We start from the raw sequence: 20,852 nt of genomic DNA on the forward strand, positions 1-20,852 counted from the left end.
AAAGTTATTAGAAGCAATGTAAATGTAACTTGAAAACAGTACAGATAATACACAACTTTTATTATTTTTGTTCTTTATGGCTTTGTAAAGTGCAACATTAGACCCATACTTTCAATTTATCGGTATATGAAGACTGATTTGCAGAAGAGAACAGATACTCACTGTGAGTAGTGTAGACACTTGATGTGATAGTACTGTTGGTTGGAGCTTCCTGCCACTGTAAAGCAAAATCAAAGTGGAGGCTTCATATGAATAGAGTAATTATTTTAAATAATTACCTAAAAGATGATTATTGTTTGTATATCTCACCTAAAATGACTGGAGAATGCATTGTGCTAAAATCACTCACTGGTTTTCTGCTTTTAAAACTCACCCATTTAAAAATATTAGTAACACATCATTTAAATCATTACATTTGTTTTAACCCTTTCATCAGACTCTCAGGGTATCCATGATGCTGCCCCATATTAGGTGAAGCCTAATTAAACTGGTGTGAATTGGAGTTAGGGGTGTAACATTCTAGAAATGACAGCAAAATTAATGTAATATCGATCTGCTTAAATACAGTTCACAGTCCAGGGATGAATCTCAATCATGTCTGTACAGGTTCTACAGTAATGCTATGCACTGTAAAATATACATATACATATTCAATGTTTGAGCCTTCAGTCTAATGGTGAATATTCAGAATTATGGCTATATTTACACTCCCAATATCATGAAATATTAGTTGCAATAGCAGTGTGGTGCATTAGGGACTTCTACAATGGTAGTAAGGGTCTACTCACTCACACATAGGTAGTTCCTCATCTCAGCTGAATAAGATTGTAGCCAGACATGAAAACTGAGTTAGACTCACAGGAATAGGTACCCAACTTGCTTTTGAACATTTTCAGACAGAAAGGTTTCAGACACAGATTGACAGGAGCTCCTTACAAGGTTTTATTTCAGAAGCAAGACAGACCAAACACACTACCAAACCCATCTGCCTTGCCATTGGAATAAAAACGGAACTGATAGAACATATCCTTATTTGTATTACATGAATATTTCATATTGAGTTGATCTTCTTCTTTTGTTAGGTGTCTATACAGGGAAATAAGATGTTAACAATCTGGCAATGTGATTCTCTGATATAAGTGTAGTTTAGGTAATAACATTGGGCCTACATAACATGAAGAGTAGATGTATTTTACATGCAAACAGAATTGAGCAAACAAACTCCTTTCCTTGCATTATAAGTTATGGTGCATATAGTATAATAGAATCAAGATTATTTGTTTTGCATTCTGATAGATAAACTACCATCAAGTTGTAAGCTACAGTAAGAATACAAGGAGTTTTTCATTATGTATTCCCTCAAACAAAATTTCATTTATACAGGCACATGCTACTATTTAACTAACAATGTAATAATATTTATGTTTCCTCACATATAAATAATAATTGGGGTTTACAGTTAACGCTGAGGAAGAATGCAATATAATACAAGATTTTAGAAAATTTTCAACTCATTAGTTAAGTAGCAATTAAATGTTAACATAGGGAAATGTGAGGTGATGCACTTTGAGAGGAAAAATATATCACCTACACCTTAGACAATAAGACAATTCTATGGAAGTGACAGAAAGAAGAGGTTTGAGGATACTTGTGAACAAATCAGGAAAATCAGATTCACAGGTCAGCAAAACAATTTAAAATGCTAGTACGAGTGCATGGGTATTTCAAGGCATATACAATTCAAAATGTTTTATTAAAATGTATAAAGGAGCCTGTTCACATTTGCACTTCACATACTGTGTACAGTTCTGGTCTCCAAACTGTTGAAAGAACTTAGAAACATTGAAGAAAATAACAAAAAGAAAGTCTACAAATATGAGAAAATAGAGATTACTGCTCTGAGGAAACACTGCTTAAGTTGCAACTTTTCTTTTTGCACGCAGTGATGAGAATAACGAATACATTACCACAAGTAGTGATTGAGTTTGGATGGTTTCAAAAGGAAACTAGACAAATGCATAAAGTAAATATGAATAGAATGACAATAGAGATTGACAACAGACTGTGTAATTTCAATTTTATTTAAGGAGCGACTTGCTATAAAGGGATTGCAATGAAGGTTCAGTAAACTAATTCCTGGGACAGAGGGACAGTTCTATGAGCAAAGATAAAGTAGACAAGAGATATAGTCTGCAGAGTTGAGAAGAATCGGAGGAGATCTCATTCAAATATACAAAATTCTTATAGGGATTAACAAGGTAGATATCCTGGCTGGAGTTGATCGTGATTCAGATCAGAGAAGGCTATTTAGGATTGAGTGTGGAGGGATGACTTAGCTCAGAGAATGGTGAATTTTCAAAATTGTCTGCCCCATACACCTGTACAGCCTCAATTGTTGAGTAAATTCAAGATTGAAATTGACAGGTTTCTACATGTTAAAAACATCAAGGGAGATAGGAATAGTGCAGAAAAATAGTGTTGAATTAGATCAGCCACAATCTCATTCACTGGCACAGCAGACTCAAAGGGCTGAATGACCTAGATTTGCTCCTATTAGTTATATCTTCATGTTGAGCATAAATACCAGTAAAGAAGAATTGGGATGAATGGCCTGCTTCTCTTCTGTATATTGTGTAATAATGGAGCTCATTATATTCAACTCACTTTCCACACTTATTGAAAGATATTTATATTCATACTACACCTTTCTCAACCTCACAATGTTCCAAAGCACTTTATATTTTAATGAGTACCTCATTTGTTGTAGTCACCTTAGGAAAAATGGCAGCCAATTGGCAAACATCAAGATCTCATTTAGCAATGAGATCAATGAATGGACAATGTGCGTTTGGTAATGTTGATAGATAAATGCTGGACCAGATTAGAATCACCCAATGGACATTAATGGACCCATAATTTCCAAGTATAAATATGGTATGCTCTAAGTACAAAGGCAAGTGTACAACCACAACAGATTAGTAGAAAAAGATATGAAAAGAGGAAATAGGAAGCAAAAAGTTGTGATAAAAACAGTTACAGTATCAAGCTGGTGCTCTAAAGAGGAATAAAATGGTTTCATGGCTTAGAAGGTCACAGTCCTACCCTTTGGTCCAATGTAAACCTTGTCAACATAATAGGTCAGTGACATTACCGCTACAAGATGTGACAGACCACTGTATATGACAGCTGTCTTGTTCAGTGGTGTGTGTCACTACATCTGGACTGGGAGGCTGGGTTCAAGTTTCACCTGCTCCAGAGGTAATAACTTCTCTGAACAGGTTGAGTAGAAAAAAAATGTATAAAATATATTATGTAACTATTTCCAATTTATTTTAAATATACTTGTTAATTTTGCTTTGATTAAAGTGACAATGCACATCTGTGAAAGTGAGAGAAAGAAAACAAACAGTGGCTTCTTTGTGTTTTATTAGATTTAGATTTTATTTTCACATGTACTCAAGTACAGAAGTGCAGTGAAAAGTGTATATTATTTTTTATTTGAAGCATTAAATGCCAAAGATGTAAAATATGTTCATCATTTCAAAATACTAGGTACTGGAGCAGGTACAAAGACTGCTTGTCAACTCATCAGGCTATCATTCCATGTCGATATTGAAATAGTGAGGTGCAAATTGCAAAGGCAAAGATAAAAATGGATCAGCGCTGCATGGTGTGGTCAACAAAGGCAGGATGTCAACTTTAAATGGAGTCAAAATAAGTGGACAGTGCTGTCGGTATAACAGGTAATTTAAAATTATCAAAGCTTTTTGGCATTTTAACATCACACTTGCAAGACAACACCCAAACGTTCAATGGATATTGAACTTCTTTGATCAATCATTGTAAACAGAATGGAATTCTGAGCTTTCATTCTCCCTGATGTCTAGCTCAATATCTTTCTGCAGTAGTACTCTCATGATCACTATATGGAATTGGCTGTGTAATATGATTAAAGTGCATTAAAGCAACATATCATTGTTTCCTAGTTTGGAGTCAGTCTACAAGGGATCTATAGATGGACCATTCACTGAAAGCAAACAATCTCAATAGTACCCATTTCCTCAGTGTGAGGGATGTTGGTTTGGAAGCTTCTGGGGCAAGCTATGCCAGACACCATTTTGGGGAAGGGACATAATGAACACAGGCAGGTAACGTAGAGTTATCATGATATCATGAGTTTGACTGGCGATACTAACTTTGACCACGGTGTTCCAGCTAATGTGCCCTTGCAAATGTGTTTAGCAACAAGAAGTATACCTCCCTTCAGACTGATGCTATTTAAAGGGATCATCAACAATTTTCAAGCTTGTTATCAATTGATACCTGGAGCAGGAAAATTCAGTAAAAAGATGCCCCTCCAATCACATATTATTTCTCTCCTGCATTTGGTACTGATTAATTTTGTAAACCTATCGGTAGCAAATGTGGGAGACAGAGTAGCCTCTGATTGGAAGGGCAGAGTGCTGTGCCAATAGATTTGTTGAGACTGAAGTGTTTGGACTAAGAGCAGCGACAGCAGCAGCAACAGAGACTGCTTGGGGTGTGGCGCTGAGATAGTACAAACAGTGGGACATCCAATGGACTAATCATAGAGTCATAGAGACCTACAGCCCAGACACAGGCCCTCTGGCCCAAACTGGTCCATGCTGACCAAAATGTTCAACCACGCCACCCCATTTCTCTGCACTTGTCCTTGATCTTTCTAATCCTTTCCTAGTCATGTATTTATCCAAATTTTGTTAATGTACCCTCCTCACCCATTTCCTCTGGCAGCTCATCCCAGTTGCATACCACCCTCTGTATAAAGAAAAAGTTGCCCCTCAAGTCCACTTTTATTCTTGCCCCTCTAACTTTATTCTGATGTCCTCTCATCCTCAATTCCACAACCCTGGGAAAAAGACTGAGTGCATTCCATCCATGTCTCTCATGATCTTATACATCTCTATAAAGGTCCCCCTTCAGTCTCCTAGCCTCTAAAGAAGAAAGTCTAGCTTGTCCAACCTCTCCCTATAAAGCAGATCATTAAGTCCAGGCAACATCCTTGTAAGTTTCTTCTGCACTCCTTCCAGTTTAATAACATCCTTCCTATAACAAGGTGATCAAAACTGAACACATTACTCCAAGTGGAGTCTCAGCAACTTCCCAACTTCTATACTCAATGCCCTGATTGATGAAGGCCAGTGTGCCAAAAGTCTTCTTTATTGATCTGTCCACCTGTGACTCCACTTTCAGAGTACTGTGAACCTGAACTCCAAGATTTCTCTGTTCCAACACACTCCTTAAAAGCCTGATCATTCCCCATGAAACTCCTCCCTTGATTTGACTTTCCAAAATGCAAGACTTCACACTTACCTATATTAAACTCCATTTGCCATTTCTCAGCCCACTTCCCCAGCTGACCAAGGTCCTGCTGCAATTTCTGATAACCTCCCTAACTGTCCACTGCTTATTTTAGTATCATCAGCAAACTTACTAACCATGCCTTGTACAATCTCATCCAAATCATTGATATAGATAACAAACAACAATGAGCCCAGCACCGATCCCTGAGCCACTCCACTAGTCACAGGCCTCCAGTCCGACAAGCATCCTTCCACTATTACTCTCTGCTTCCTACCATCAAACCAATGTTGTATCCAATTTGACTGCTCACCCTGGATTCTATGCTGTCTAACCTTCCAGATCAGCCTACCATGTGGAAGTTTATCAAAGGCCTTAGTGAAATCCATACAGACTACATCTACCCTCATCAACCTTCCTGGTTTCTTCATCAAAGAACTCTAACAACATTATGAGGCATGATCTCCCACTCCCATGCTGACTACTGCTAATCAAATGCATTGTATATCTTATCCCTCAGAATCTTCTCAAATACCTTACCCACCACAGTTGTTAAGCTTACTGGTCTACAGTTCCCAGGCTTTTCTTTGCAGCCCTTCTTGAATAATGGCACAACATTCACTCCCCTCCAGTCTTCTGGAACCTCACCCATGGCTAACAATGATGCAAAAATATCAACTAGAGCCACCACAATTTCTTCTCTAGCCTCTTGCAATGTTCTTGGATATATCTGGTCAGGACCAGGAGATTTATTCACCTTCATACATTCTAACACATCCAACACCACCTCCACTGTGATATGGACTGTCCCCAAGATATGACCACTAACTTTTCCAAGTTCCCAAGCTTTATGTTTTCCCCACGATAAACACAGAGGAGAAATATTCATTGAGGACCTCTCCCATCTCCTGCAGTTCAACACATACCATCTCCACTTTGGTCCTTGAGGGGTCTGATTTTCTCTCTAGTTACTCTTTTTCCTTTAACAAACTTAAAGAACCTCTTTGGATTCACCCTAATCTTCTCAGCCAAGGCTATCTCGTACCCCCTTTTCTCCCTCCTGATTTCCTTCTTCAGTAAATTCCTGTATTCCTGTATACCTCGAGGGATTCCCTTGATCCTAGCTGCCTGTACCCAAGCCATGCCTCCTCCTTTTTTCTCATCAAAGCCTCAATATCTCATCATCCAGTGTTCCCTCTTCTTGCTAACCTTGCCCTCACCTTCACAGGAACGTAAAGGCCTTGAACTCTACTTACCTCACGTTTAAAGGCATCCCACTTACCAGTAGTCCCTTTGCCTGCAAACAATCTACACCAATCAACCCCTGCAAGCTCCTGTCCAATTCCATCGAAATTTGCCTTGCCCAAATTTGTCCCTCTCCATAATGATTTTAAAATTTGTAGAACTTTGGTCATTGGTCCCAAAGGGCTTCTCACTGTCACCACAGTTACCTGTCCTGCCCCATCTCCCAAGGATAGACCGAGTTTTGCCCTTCCCGAGTAGTATTTAGAAATAGTCTCCAAGTTGCTAACAGACACAAGGTTCAAGGTTCTAAATCTCTGAATGGGTTAAGCCAAAGTCAAAGGCTTTATCCCAAACCCACAGAGCGGTGAGGGGCAGGTGGGTGAGAGAGAGAGAGAAAGAGAGGGATAGAGATCAAGTGGGACATAAATCCATAACCCTCACTCACTGAGGCTCGTATTGAACCAGTTAACATCAATTCTAAGAGGAGGTTGGCTAGTAGATTCAATCTCTCCTTCTGAGCAAGCAGAATCAAGGATGTCTCAGAGAGGGTGCAGAATGTTCTCAAGGGGGAGAGGGGTCAGCAGGAGGTCATTGTACATATTGGAACCAACGACATAGGAAGGGAAAAGGTGGAGATTCTCGTGAGAGATTACAGAGAATTAGGCAGGAATATAAAAAGGAGATCCTCAAGAGGAGTAATATCTGGATTACTCCCGGTGCTACGAGCTGGTGAGGGCAGGAATAGGAAGAAAGACCAGATGAATGCATGGCTGAGGAACTGGTGTATGGGAGAAGGACTCACATTTTTGGATCATTGTATAGATTTGTAGAACATTGGGGTAGATGTGACCTGTACAAAAAGGATGAATTGTACCAAAATTGGAAGGGACTAATATACTGGCAGGGAGATTTGCTAGAGCTGCTCAGGAGGATTTAAACTAGTAAGGTGGGGGGGGGGGGGGGGGGACACAGGGAGATAGTGAGGAAAGATTTCAATCTGAGACTGGTACAGTTGAGAACAAAGGCGAGTCAAACAGTCAGGGACAAGGCAGAGAACAAGGTAGGACTGGTAAATTAAACCCCATTTATTTCTATGCGAACTCAGGGCATGGTTAGGAACATCGTACTGGGTTTTCATAGCAATTGCAAAAACATGGCTTAGAGATGGACAGGACTGGCAGCTTAATGTTCCAGGAGACAAATGCTACAGTAAGGATAGAAAGGGAGGCAAGAGAGGATGGGTAATGGCATTTTTGATAAGGCATAGCATTACAGCTGTACTGAGGGAGGATATTCTCGAAATACATCCAGAGACATTATTTGGGTGGAACTGAGAAATAAGAAAGGGATGACCACCTTGTTGGGATTGTATTATAGACCTTTTAATAGTCAGAGGGAAATTAAGAAACAAATTTGCAAGGAGATCTCTTCCTATTCATACACCCATCCAAATGCCTTTTAAATGTTGCAACTGTACCAGCCTCCACCACATCCTCTGGCAGCTCATTCCATACATGTGCCACCCTCTGTGTGAAAACATTGCCCCTTAAGTCTCTTTTATATCTTTCCCCTCTCACCCTAAACCTATGCCCTCTTGTTCTGGACTCCCCGACCCAAAGGAAAAAGACTTTATCTATTTATCCTATTCATGCCCCTCATGATTTTTTATAAACCTCCATAAGGTCACCCCTCAGCTTCTGATGCTCCAGGGAAAACTGCCTCAGCCTATTCAGCCTCTCCCTATAGCTCAAATCCTCCAACCCTGGCAACATCCTTGTAAATCGTTTCTGAACTATTTCGAGTTTCACAACATCTTTCCGATAGGAAGGAGACCAGAACTGCACACAATATTCTAACAGTGGCCTAACCAATGTTTTGTACAGCTGCAACATGACCTCCCAACTCTTGTACTCAATACTCTGACCAATAAAGGAAAGCATACCTATCCTATTTACCTGCGACTCCACTTTCAAGGAGCTATGAACCTGCATTCCAAGGTCTCTTTGTTCAGCCACACGCCCCAGGACCTTACCATTAACTGCATAAGTCCTGCTAAGGTTTGCTTTCCCAAAATACATCACCTCACATTTATCTAAATTAAACTCCATCTGCCACTTTTCAGCCCATTGGCCCATCTGATCAAGATCCTGTTGTAATTTGAGGTAACCTTCTTTGCTGTCCACTACACCTCCAATTTTGATGTCATCTGCAACTTACTAACTATACCTCTTATGCTCACATCCAAATCATTTATATAATTGATGAAAAGTAGTGGACCCAGCACCGAGCCTTGTGGCACTCCACTGGTCACAGGCTTCCAGTCTGAAAAACCCTCCAACACCACACTCTGTCTCCTACCTTTGAGCCAGTTCTATCTCCAAGTGGTGAGTTCTCCCTGTATTCCATGAGATCTAACCTTGCTCACCAGTCTCCAATGGGGAACCTTGTCGAACGCCTTACTGAAATCCATTTAAATCACATCTACCTCTCTGCCCTCATCAATTCTCTTTGTTACTTCTTCAAAAAACTCAAATCAAGTTTGTGAGACATGATTTCCCACACATAAAGCCATGTTGACTATCCCTAATCAGTCCTTGCCTTTCCAAATACATGTACATCCTGTTCCTCAGGATTCCATCCAACAACTTGCCCAACACTGACATCAGGCTCATTGGTCTGTAGTTCCCTGGCTTGTCCTTACCACCTTTCTTAAACAGTGACACCATGTTAGCCAACCTCCAGTCTTCTGGCACCTCACCTTTGACTATCGATGATACAAATTTGGGGTATATTTTATTAAAAGAAATGTAATTGTGGGATGAGGATCTATGATTCTGCATTCTTCGTGCTTTATTATTTATAATGCGCTACTTACCGTAAATTTTCTCACTCCTTGCAAACCAGAGAATTTCTGATAGGATATATCTGCCTTCACTTTGCCAGCATCAAGGTCACCCGTGTATATCTGCTTGATACCAGCATTGTTTATTAAAGGTACACACTCATCACATGGGCATTTGGTAACAAAAATCATTGTTTTTTCCTCATCTTTAATATCTTGACATCTGCAAAAGAAACACATTGAACATCTGATAAATAGAAAAAGCACAATAGACTGCAGATTAGATGTCCTGATTTTTCATTCAATGTTGTTTTCAGCATGCCTGCGTTCCTATGGTGCATTCCATTTATACACACCATGACATCACATCTTTCAAACTTAGCATCTGGATCAGAGGAGCCAATCACAGTGGTTCAAACTGTATTTCCTTGATAATGTCAATTGGCACCTTTAATTGGAAAGTGCTTTATACATTTTGAAATATTTTAGTCTTGGTTGATTCTTATTTGAATCGACTGAAAATAGGTAAACCTAATAGTTTAATGCAAATAGATAAGTAACAATGGATGCTTTACATCAGAAAGTCATGGAGTCAGACAATGTGAAAACAGATCCTTCAGTCCAACCAAATTATGCTGAACTTAATCCCAAGCTAAACTAGCTCCACCTGCCTGGTCCTGGCCGATATTCCCTCCAAACCTTTCCTATTCATGAACTTAATGAAATGCCTTTTAAATGTTCTAATTGTACCCACATCCACCAAATCCTCAGGATGTCCAGGGTTTGTATGCTTGCAGATGGCACCAAAATTGGAGGTATAGGGAGACAGTGAGGAAGGCTATCCGTGAGATTTGATCATTTGGGTCAGAGTGTGTGCAGGTAGAGTTTAATTTGGATAAATGCGAGGTGCTGCATTTTGGTCAAACCAGCAAGGGCAGGACTTAACGGCAGGGCCTTGGGTAGTGCTGTAGAGCAGAGGGACCTAGGGATTCAGGTACTAGGTCCTTTGGAGTTTGCATCACATGTAGACAGAGTGGTTAAGAGGGTGTTTAGCACACTTACTTTCATCACTCATATCTTTGAGTCGAGGAGTTGCAACGTCATGCTGGGGTTGTACAGGACCTTGGTGAGGCCTCATCTGGAGCACTGGAGTCCAGTCCTGGTCTCCCCCCGCACCCCCATTATAGGAAGGATGCTATTAAACTGGAGGGGGTTCAGAAGAGATTTACCAGAATGTTGCCAGGAATGGAGGGTTTGAGTTATAAGGAGAGTCCGGGATCTTTCTTTCACTGGAACGTCGAGGTGATCTTGTAGAGGTTTATAAAATCATGAGGGGCATGGATAACGTGAATGGCAGGTGACTTTTCCCTCGGGTAAGGGATTTCAAGATGGGGGGAGAGGGGTCACATTTTTAAGGTGAGAGCAGAAAAATGTAAAAAGGGGCAAAGCTTAGCAGGACTTATCCACTTAATGGTAAGGTCCTAGGGAGTGTTGCTGAACAAAGAGACCTTGGAGTGCAGGTTCATAGCTCCTTGAAAGTGGAGTTGCAGGTAGATAGGATAGTGAAGAAGGCGTTTGCTATGCTTTCCTTTATTGGTCAGAGTATTGAATACAGGAGTTGGGAGGTCGTGTTGTGGCTGTACAGGACATCGGTTAGGCCACTGTTGGAATATTGCGTGCAATTCTAGTCTCCTTCCTATCGGAAAGATGTTGTGAAACTTGAAAGGGTTCAGAGAAGATTTACAAGGATGTTGCCAGGGTTGGAGGGTTTGAGCTATAGGGAGAGGCTGAACAGGCTGGGGCTGTTTTCCCTGGAGCATCGGAGGCTGAGGGGTGACCTTAAAGAGGTTTATAAAATCATGCGGGGCTATGGATAGAATAAATTGGCAAAGTCTTTTCCCTGGGGTGGGGGAGTCCAGAACTAGAGGGGCATAGGTTTAGGGTGAGAAGGGAAAGATATAAAAGAGACCTAAGGGGCAACTTTTTCACATAGAAGGTGGTATGTGTGTGGAATGAGTTGCCAGAGGAAGTGGTGGGGGCTGGTACAATTGCAACATTTAAGAGGCATTTGGATGGGTATATGAATAGGAAGGGTTTGGAGGGATATGGGCCGGGTGCTGGCAGGTGGGACTAGATTGGGTTGGGATATCTGGTCGGCATGGACAGGTTGGACCGAAGGGTCTATTTCTGTGCTGTACATCTCTATGACTCTATGACTCATGCGAACCACCCTCTATGTAAATAATTTGTCCCTCATGTCTTTTTCAAATCTCTCTCCTCTCACCTGAAAAATATGCCCCCCTCGTCTTGAAAGCCCCCATCTGAGGGAATATCATTATCCTGATCTATACCCCTCATTATTGTATAAACTTCTAGAAGGTTGCCTCTTAACCTTCTAAGCTCCAGTGAAAAAAGTCCCAGCCTAATCAACCTTTCTTTTTAACTCCAATCTTTCATACTCTGCAACATTCTGGTAAATCTCTTCTGAGCCCTCTCCAGCTTAAAATATCCTTCCTGTAACTGGGCGACCAGTATGACACATTTATTTGTTCCCAAATATGCAGCCCCCATCCACCCCTACATACCACAAATACATCACAAGTCTCACAAGCCACTAAAGAATCATAAAAACAGCACAAAACAAAATTATGAAAACTTGAGCAAGTTAGGCTCAGTCATTGCCCAAAATATGGACTTATTGCTTTTCTCTATGGATGCAGTGTTTTGCTCAGGGTTTCTGAAATTTTCTCATTTTGTTTCAGGTTTCTAGCGACTACAGTAGTTACGTTTTACAGGAACATAGTTCCTTGTAAAGATTTGGAGATTTTACCCTGAATTATTGTTTGAATGTTACTTTTTTTTAGTATATGTTCATGGGACGCAAGCATCATTGGCAAGGTCAACATTTATTGCTCATTCCTCGAGAAAATTGTGATGAGTGTCATTCCTAATACATTTCAGTCAATGTGGTTTAGGTGCCGGATTTTGGATAAGACATTTAACAGTGATCCAGTCTTAGGTGGTTTAAAACTGTTACCGATATTTTGAAGAGGAGCAGGGAAGCTCTTCTGGAGCCCTGGTCAAAATTTATTTTTCAGCCAACATCACTAATAATAGATCTTCAAGATGGGCACTGTTGCTTATGGTATCTTGCTGTGGTAAAATTATTTGCCCCATTTTTCTAAGTTCACTGGCTGATACTGCTTTGGGTCATTGAAGGTTTAATGCGTGCATTTCCTCCTTTATGTTTAAAACCAATCATGTAAATTGTTCCAAAAAGTCTTTTGGGTACCTACCGGAAAGTTAAGGCATTCTGTTCAGCATGTACAATGTACCGAAACTTCCGAGCCTCTCTGTCTTTCTGCTGCTTCTCATCCATCTGAGGGTAATCTGCATATTCAGATCCCATTGGATAGGCATTATAACCACATCCTATCAGATACCTAGCTCCTGTTCCGTCACAATTATTCTACAAATAAACAGAGATTGATTATTTTGGCATTATGTTTTAAATGATAACTTGATCAGAATTTTGTTGAGGCTGTCTCTGATCTCATTATTCAGGCAGATGTCTGGAGTATCAATCGGTTGGCAAAGAGTGGAACAGTTCATCATACTCCTTTGGGGCTTCTTCCCCAGACAGTTCCAGCTAGTTAGGGCAATCTCTTGTAAGATGGATGATCTGAACATTCACACACACACAAAATAATTTTCAGATAAGATGTCAAACAGGATTTTAAACATGACATCATCTCTAAGAACTATTAGCTAAAGTATAGCTTCATGTGATTTGATTGTTATCACATGAACTGAGATACAGTGAAAAGTAGTGTTTTGCGTGCTGTCCAGGCAAATCATACCATACATAAGTACATCAGAGTAATAGAACAGAATGCAGAATAGTGTTACAGCTGCAGATGCAGAGAAAGATCAATGTTAGTATATAAGATGTTCGTTCAAAAGTCTGATAACAGCACGGAAGAAACTGTTCTTGAATCTGTTGGTACCTGTTTTCAAACTTATGTATCTTTTGCCTGGTGGAATAGGATACAAGATAGTATAACTGGGGTGGGAGAGTTCTTTGATTATGTTGGCTACTTTTCCGAGACAGTGAGAAGTATAAACAGGGTTAAATGATTGAAGGCTGGTTTGTGTAGCGAACAGGGTTGCATTGACAACTATAATTTCTTGCAGTTTTGGGCAGAGCAGTTGTTACACCAAGCTGTGATATATCTGGATAGGATGCTTTCAATGGTGCATCAATAAAAATTGGTAAGAGTCCTTGTGGACATTTTGAAATTCGTTAACCTTCTGAGGAAATTAAGGTGTTGGTGTGCTTCCTTAACCATAACATCAATGTGGGTGGACCAGGACACATTGTTGATAATCCATTCTTCAAGGAACTTGAAGGACTCGACAATCTCCAATTCAGTACATTGATACAGACAGGGGTGTGTCTTCCACTCCACTTCCTGAAGTCATGACCAGCTCCTTCATTTTGCTGACATTGAGAGACTGTTGTCTTTACACCATACCACTAAACTGTATCTCTTTCCTGTATTCTGTCTAGTGTAATCAGAAAACTTGTAAATGGAGTTAGAGCAGAATACTCTAACTGAGTATGCAACCTTATGGAGCTTTGATGTTGAGGATTATTATGGAGGATTATCATAGAGGAGGTGTTATTGCCTATCCCTACTGATTGCGGTCTATGGGTCAGGAAATCGAGGATCCAGTTGGACAGGAGGGAGCGGAATCCGAGGTCTCAGAGTTTGGAGATGAGTTTAGTTTGAATTATGGTGTTAGAAGTGGAACTGAAGTCAATAAGTAGGAGTCTGACATGTTATCCAGATGTTCCAGATTTGAGTGTAGGGCTAGGGAGATGGTGGCTGCTGCGGATCTGTTGTAACAGTAGGCAAATTGCAGTGGATGAAGGCAATCTGAAAGGCTGGAGTTGATGTATGCCATAAGTAGTGTTTAGCTCAGATTGGTGCTGGAAAAGCACAACAGGTCAGGCAGCATCCGAGGAGCAGGAAAATCGACGTTTCGGGCAAAAGCCCTTCATCAGGAAATCCGTATGCCATTAGTAACCTCTCGAAGCACTTCATAATGACGGATGTCAATGACTACTGCCCAATGGCTCTAAGGCACGCTGCCTGAGTGGTCTCTTTGAAGCAGGTGGGAATTTCCGATTGGACTAAAGAGAGGTTAAAGATGTCTGCAAATACCCCTGCCAGCTGGTCCGCTCAGGATCTGAGTGCACAGCAGGGGACTCCATATGTGCCAGTTGAATTCCATAGGTTCACTCTCAGGAAAGCTAATCTGATATCTACAGTGCTGACTTTGGCTACAGGTACACCACAGGCCAATGGGCATGTGATGTCATTTCACTGACATTCTGTTCAAGGCGAGCACAGAATGCATTGAGCTCATCAGGGAGGGATGCATTGTTGCTAGCAATTCTACTTGACTTTGCTTTGTAGCCCGTTATAACATGTAAGCTTTGATGCAATCAACATACAATTGTGTGGTTAGTCTGGGACTCTAGTATTTTCTCTTGACATCCCTGATGGCTTTGTGAAAGTCATACCTAGTTTTCCTGTATGGGTCAAGGTTGCCCAACTTGAATGCCTCAGATTTTGACTTCAATTTACATTGGATCTCCTGGTTTATCTATGTTTTCCAGTTGGGAAACATTTGGATTAATTTCTTTGGGCTGCAGTTCTCTACACACTAACTGATTAAGTTTGTGACGATAGTGGCATACTCATTTAGATTGACTGCTGATTTCTTGAATACGGACCAGTCCACTGACACCAAGCAGTCGTGAAGGAACTCACCTGTTACTCCAGGCCAGCACTGTACTGGATCTACATGCGTCAGTTTCTGTTTGTAAGCGAGGAGAAGGAGCACAGCATCATGGTCTGATTTTCCAGAATGGAGCAGTAGGCAATTAGAGAGTTCATTGTGAACAGAGATCAGAGAGATGGTTGATCTGTCTAAATATTATCTAATGCATGACTCAACAATAAACTCAACAAATCGAAGAGAATTAAGCAGACAGATATTAAAGAGGAATATTCTTTCTGCTGAGTTCAAGCTGGTGAGGAAGAAGAATGAATTAACAGTGAAGCAAATCGAAGTTAAGAGTGAAATTATCTACTTTTTGCCTAAAATATATTTATGGAAAATGTCAGTAAAGACACACAAATATATTAGCTTGTTTTGGGTTCAGGATAGGATTGATCTTAGCATAGAAAACCCAGAAACTAAACATTTTTAGGCAATTTTGTAGGAGACCTGACTGGCATAAGAAGTATATATAGTTTCTCTCCTTGAAAGCAATATAGAACAGTACAGGGAAAGCGTCAGTGGAATTACCTTAGTGGAAACATTTGATTGGTGAGAACTTCAAATCAGAAATGCTTGCTTAAGAATCTGCAAGATATGAAAAACTAAGAAAATTTACTGTTTTTTATAGTATCAATGTAAGAAAACCTCAAAATTTATAGGAAAGAACTGGAAAGAATCAGTTAAGTCAAATTTAAGGATTTGATATTGAAAGGTAATATTTCTGGATTTGAGTCTCTGAAATGGATAGTATTGGGAAACAGGATGAATCTTTGTTTTGCTGTACTTTTAGATCTTACAAGTGTGTTCTATATTTAAACAACTTGGTTTGCTTTTTTTTCCTTTTGGGTAAAAGGCTGGATATCAAATAACAACAAGACAGAGTACAGTAAAGAATACTGGTAATATGGTGCAAAGATAACAATCTCTCCCTCAATATCAACAAAACTAAAGAGTTGATCATCGACTTCAGGAAGAAAGGAAAAGAACATAACCTTATCTACATCTATGGAACGGTGGTGGAGAGAGTCGAGAGTGTCATGTTCTTAGGAGTGATGATAACCAATAACCTGGCCTGGACCAGCCACATAGATACAACGGTCAAGAAAGCACAATAGCACCTCTTCATCCTCAGAAGGCTAAAGAAATTCAGCATGTTCATAAGGACCCTCACCAACTTGTACAGATGCATCTTAAAAACCATTTTATCTGCGGGATCATGGTTTGGTAACGGCAACTGCTCTGTCCAGGACCATAAGAAACAGCAGAAATTTGTGAATACAGCCCAGACCATCATGCAAGACAACCTCCCATCCACTGCCTCCATCTGCACTTCCCGTTGGCACAGAAAGGCAGCCAACCTCACTAAAGACCCCTCCCACCCTGGTTATAATCTCTTCCCATTTCTTCTGTTAGACAGAAAATACAAAAGCTTAAGCATGCATACCAACAGGTTCAAAAACAGCGTCGTCCCTGCTGTTATTAGACTGCTGAATAAACCGCTCAAATTTCAAATCTAAGGTTGACCTTACTTTTGTAACCCCGTGCAGCCATAATTTTGTATGCCTTGCTCTGCTCCAACACCCAATGATCTGTATGTCCTTCCTTATATGTTGATCTGCTTGTACTGCATGCAAAACATAACTTTTCACTGTACTTAGGTTGACAAGGCACCAATAAATCATTAAATCAAATGTAGTAAACTGTCTTTTTTAGCGAATGACCTCCGCATTAACTATTTTTAAAAATCTATCAAGCCAGATATCATTCTGGAATCTGATTTGTTGAGTAGTTGCTAGATCATACTTTGTATAAAATGGATGTGTATATGTTGATGCTTTTTTATAAATATATTATAAATGTTTGTTGCCAGGGACTTCAGGGCTACAGATGCATGATTTCTTTGGGTGTCTTGGCTAGTCTCAAAATGGATCAGTTCTCCTGCAACAAAAACGTTAGTGGAAATTTTTAAAATATCACTTGGGCAGCAATTTGCTTAATTATTATATTACATTTTAAAACATTTTTATCATTTACAAAATACACATAAATAAATATTAAGTACTGCTGGAAAAAGATAGATTTTGCTAAAGCTTTTTGTCTTGCATTCATCAGGATAACTTGCAAGAAATACCAAGGTAGAGGGAAAACAACATTTATACTATCTTCGAGAAGAGTGCTGAATGGTTGTCAAATAGACTTTGATTGGTTGAGGCACTGCTGTGGAAAATACAGCTGTTAGTGATTATTGATTGTTAACTGTCAAGCTTTGTTTACACTTCAAACTAGACAGGTTGATTCTGACTGTGTTTGGCAATGCCTTAACCAGGGTCCTTCTGTCTGCAAAGGACAGGATCCTGTGTATTATTATATGCAGCTTCCAGTACATGCAAGTGCATCTGTGACCCTGACGATTGCAAAATTTGAAAAGCACCTGGATGAGTATTAAAAGGCCAGGGCATAGTATACTGTGAACCAAGTGCAGGTAAATGGGTTGGTGTAGTTTGGTGTTTGTTTGGTATAGACAAGGTGAGTTGAAGAGCCATATAGCAAGAAACAGGGCCTATGCCTGACAATTCTAAATTAGTTGTCAGCATTGTTTTTCACACATGTCAGATTCTGTTCTCAGGGCAATGCCTGGATCAATTAGGATCAACCCTGCCTGGTTTAAAGTTTGAACAAAGCTTGACTGCTAACTATCAGACATCATCACTGGATGCCTTCTCCATGGCAATGCCTTTACAAATCAGAGTTCACTTGTCTACTATTTCCTCTCATACATTATAAATGTCCTTTCCCCTTTACATGTTTTGCAAATTGTTCTCACGGGCGCAAGGGAAAAAACTTCAACTTATAAGTATTGCTGATAAAAAGGCAGTTCTTACAACCAAACAACTATTTAGATAAATATTAGCTGGCTGAATATAGCAATGCTTGCTATTAGTCCATAACACAGAATGCACATTGTAAGTTTGCCACACTTTATTCATTATAAAATATTACAGGAATCTATTGTATCATTTGAAGAAGAACAAGGATGTTCTCCTTCGTAGCCTGGTCAATACTTAGTCCATGACCAACATCACTAAAAGAGATGATCCAGTTATTGCCACATTATGGTTTGTGGGACCTTGCTGTGTGTAACATACAGCCCATTTCTTATAGGTGAATACACTTTAAATGTACCTGGCTAGCTGTAAAGTGCTTTGTTTCTTTCTTATGTCAGACCACCCTTCATTAAGATAGTTAACTAACTTTTAATTGCAGTAGTTAATAGATCATATCAAATGCTTTTGATATATCCACCATTAACTGAGAACAAATATTTCATCCTGGAGGGTGGGGTGGATGATTCATTTTTGAGCTGCTAATTTAAATTCCTCTATGCTGCTAATTGTTTTTATCTTAATTTTATTAGTTATGACTTAGCTATTAAATTGAGTCGATAAAGTGTAGTGCTGGAAAAAGCACAATAGGTCAGGCAGCAACTGAGGTGCAAGACAGTCAACAGTTCAAGCTTAACCTTTCTTCAGGACTGATGGCTTAAGACTGAAACTTCAACTCTCTTTCTCCTCAGATGCTGCCTGACCTGTTGAGCTTTTTCCAGCACCACACTTTATCGACTTACTTCTCCAGCATCTGCAGTCCTTACTATTTCCTAATAACTAATAAATTTAACAAAAGCACAAGTCCTTTTCTCTGTAAACTGTTTTTATTTAATGGAACGGTGGGGCTAAGTTGGAGGATGGGGATAAGAGGTGCTGTCAATTTGTTGAGTGAAGATGGAAAAAAAAAGATCAAATTTGCCATAGTTTCCTGACTGAAATAGCCAGTGTTAATGGCAGATAAACAGCAGGTTGGAAGAACACAGTAAGCCAGGCAGCATCAGGAAGTGGAGAAGTCAACATTTCGGGTGTAACTCAATGCAAAATGTTGACTTCTCCACCTCCTGATGCTGCCTGGCTTGGTGTGTTTCTCCAGCCTCCTGCTTGTCTACCTTGGATCTCAGCATCTGCAGTCTTTTTGTTTCTAACCAAGTGTTAAAGGCAGAATCGATCTATGTCATGAACTCTTGTTTAAACCTTGATTAGACATCAAGTGAAATGGTGATGTCAATGCAATCTCACAACCAAGTAAAGCATCAAACTGTTTCAGCAGAAAACTAGTAGCATTTCACCTTCACAAAAAAGTGCAAAAATGTACAACATACCGACTTTCCTTCTGCCCAGATCACTGCTCCAACACCAATCTTTTGATCCTCTGAAATATATTAATGTAAGTTGGTTCAATAGAACTTCAAGTATTTCCTGCCACTCACATGATTCATTCAAAGGAATTCTTGCCATAAAAGATATGTATTAATTTTAAGAATCAAACAAAAATGAAACAGGAAATCTATAATTTAAAATCATGATTGCATCAAGCTAGAAGAATGCACATTACGTGTGCCTGTTAAAAAAAACCCCGTAAAGTGCTATCAAATCTTCCCAGATAAAGAACCTCCCCAAATATAGATCAAAGATCTTGCAAATTATCACAACCGGCCACAATCTTTTCAGTGATTCCAGTAACTATCTAAATTATATCAATATGTAAGAATATGTAGAAATTAAATATTTACACTTTGTTTCTAAAATGAGAGAACATCCCAAGGTACTTCACAGAAATTAAGTGACAAAACAAAAGAGGAAATAGTAGAAAAGGCATAAATCTTCATCAAAGCAGTCAGATTTATTGAGGGTCTTAAACACAGAGGCTAAGAGCAGGAGTAGGCTGTTCAGCCTATTAAGCCATTCAAAATGATCATGGCTGATCCTCCAGCTCATAGCCATATTCTCAAATTTCTCTCCATACCCTTTGATGCCTTTAATACATCAATCTATTTATTGACTATACTCAGTGATACAGCCTCTATAGCCTTTTTGATAGCAAATTCCACAGGCTGACCATAGGCCATTAAATGAAGATGTTTTCTCATCTCAGTCCTAAATGGCTTACACTGTATCCTTCAGTTATAACATATCATCAATATATATTCATGATTTAGATGAGGGAAGAAAATGTAATATCTCTAAATTTGCAGGCGACACAATGTTGGGTTGGGGAATGCGCTTGGGGAGGATGCAGAAATTTTGGCTTATACCATTTGCCTTCCTAACTGTTTGCTGTATCTGTCTGTTTACTTTTATTGACTGGTATTCAATAACACCCAATCCTTCAGCGGATCCACATTTCCCAATATGCCACCATTTTTCACACTGGAGTGTATAACTTCACAAATATTCACATTATTCTGCATCTGCCATGTGTTTGCCCACAAAATCAACCTGCCTAGATCACCGTGAAACCTTCTTGCATACATGAGGAGACTGACTACATATCAGGAGTTAAATAAAAATTCAAGAATCAAATTTTTAAAATCTTACACATAGAATGAGGAATTTCATGTTTTATAACCCTGTAAAGGCTTGGCAATTTCTCTGCGAATTTAGCTTACAGCTTTGCTTCATTTTCAAGAGTTAGAAGTTTTATCCAAGATTTGGATATACTTGTGGACAAATGCATTTTGGAAGCT

General features: G+C 39.6%; 1 protein-coding gene across 1 annotated transcript in view; it reads right to left on the bottom strand.

Annotated features, from left to right (window-relative positions):
* Positions 1-20,852, bottom strand: part of cdadc1 (cytidine and dCMP deaminase domain containing 1) — a 65,952-nt gene that overhangs the window by 19,086 nt on the left and 26,014 nt on the right. Inside the window, exons 5-8 of the mRNA XM_072584551.1 lie at positions 19,488-19,537; positions 12,724-12,896; positions 9,461-9,650; positions 163-217 (exon numbers count right to left, since the gene is read on the bottom strand). Coding sequence (XP_072440652.1) covers positions 163-217; positions 9,461-9,650; positions 12,724-12,896; positions 19,488-19,537 — 468 coding nt within the window. The remainder of the gene's footprint in view (positions 1-162; positions 218-9,460; positions 9,651-12,723; positions 12,897-19,487; positions 19,538-20,852) is intronic.

Source organism: Chiloscyllium punctatum, chromosome 15 (assembly GCF_047496795.1).
Source record: "Chiloscyllium punctatum isolate Juve2018m chromosome 15, sChiPun1.3, whole genome shotgun sequence".
NCBI classification, from domain to species: Eukaryota; Metazoa; Chordata; class Chondrichthyes; order Orectolobiformes; family Hemiscylliidae; genus Chiloscyllium; species Chiloscyllium punctatum.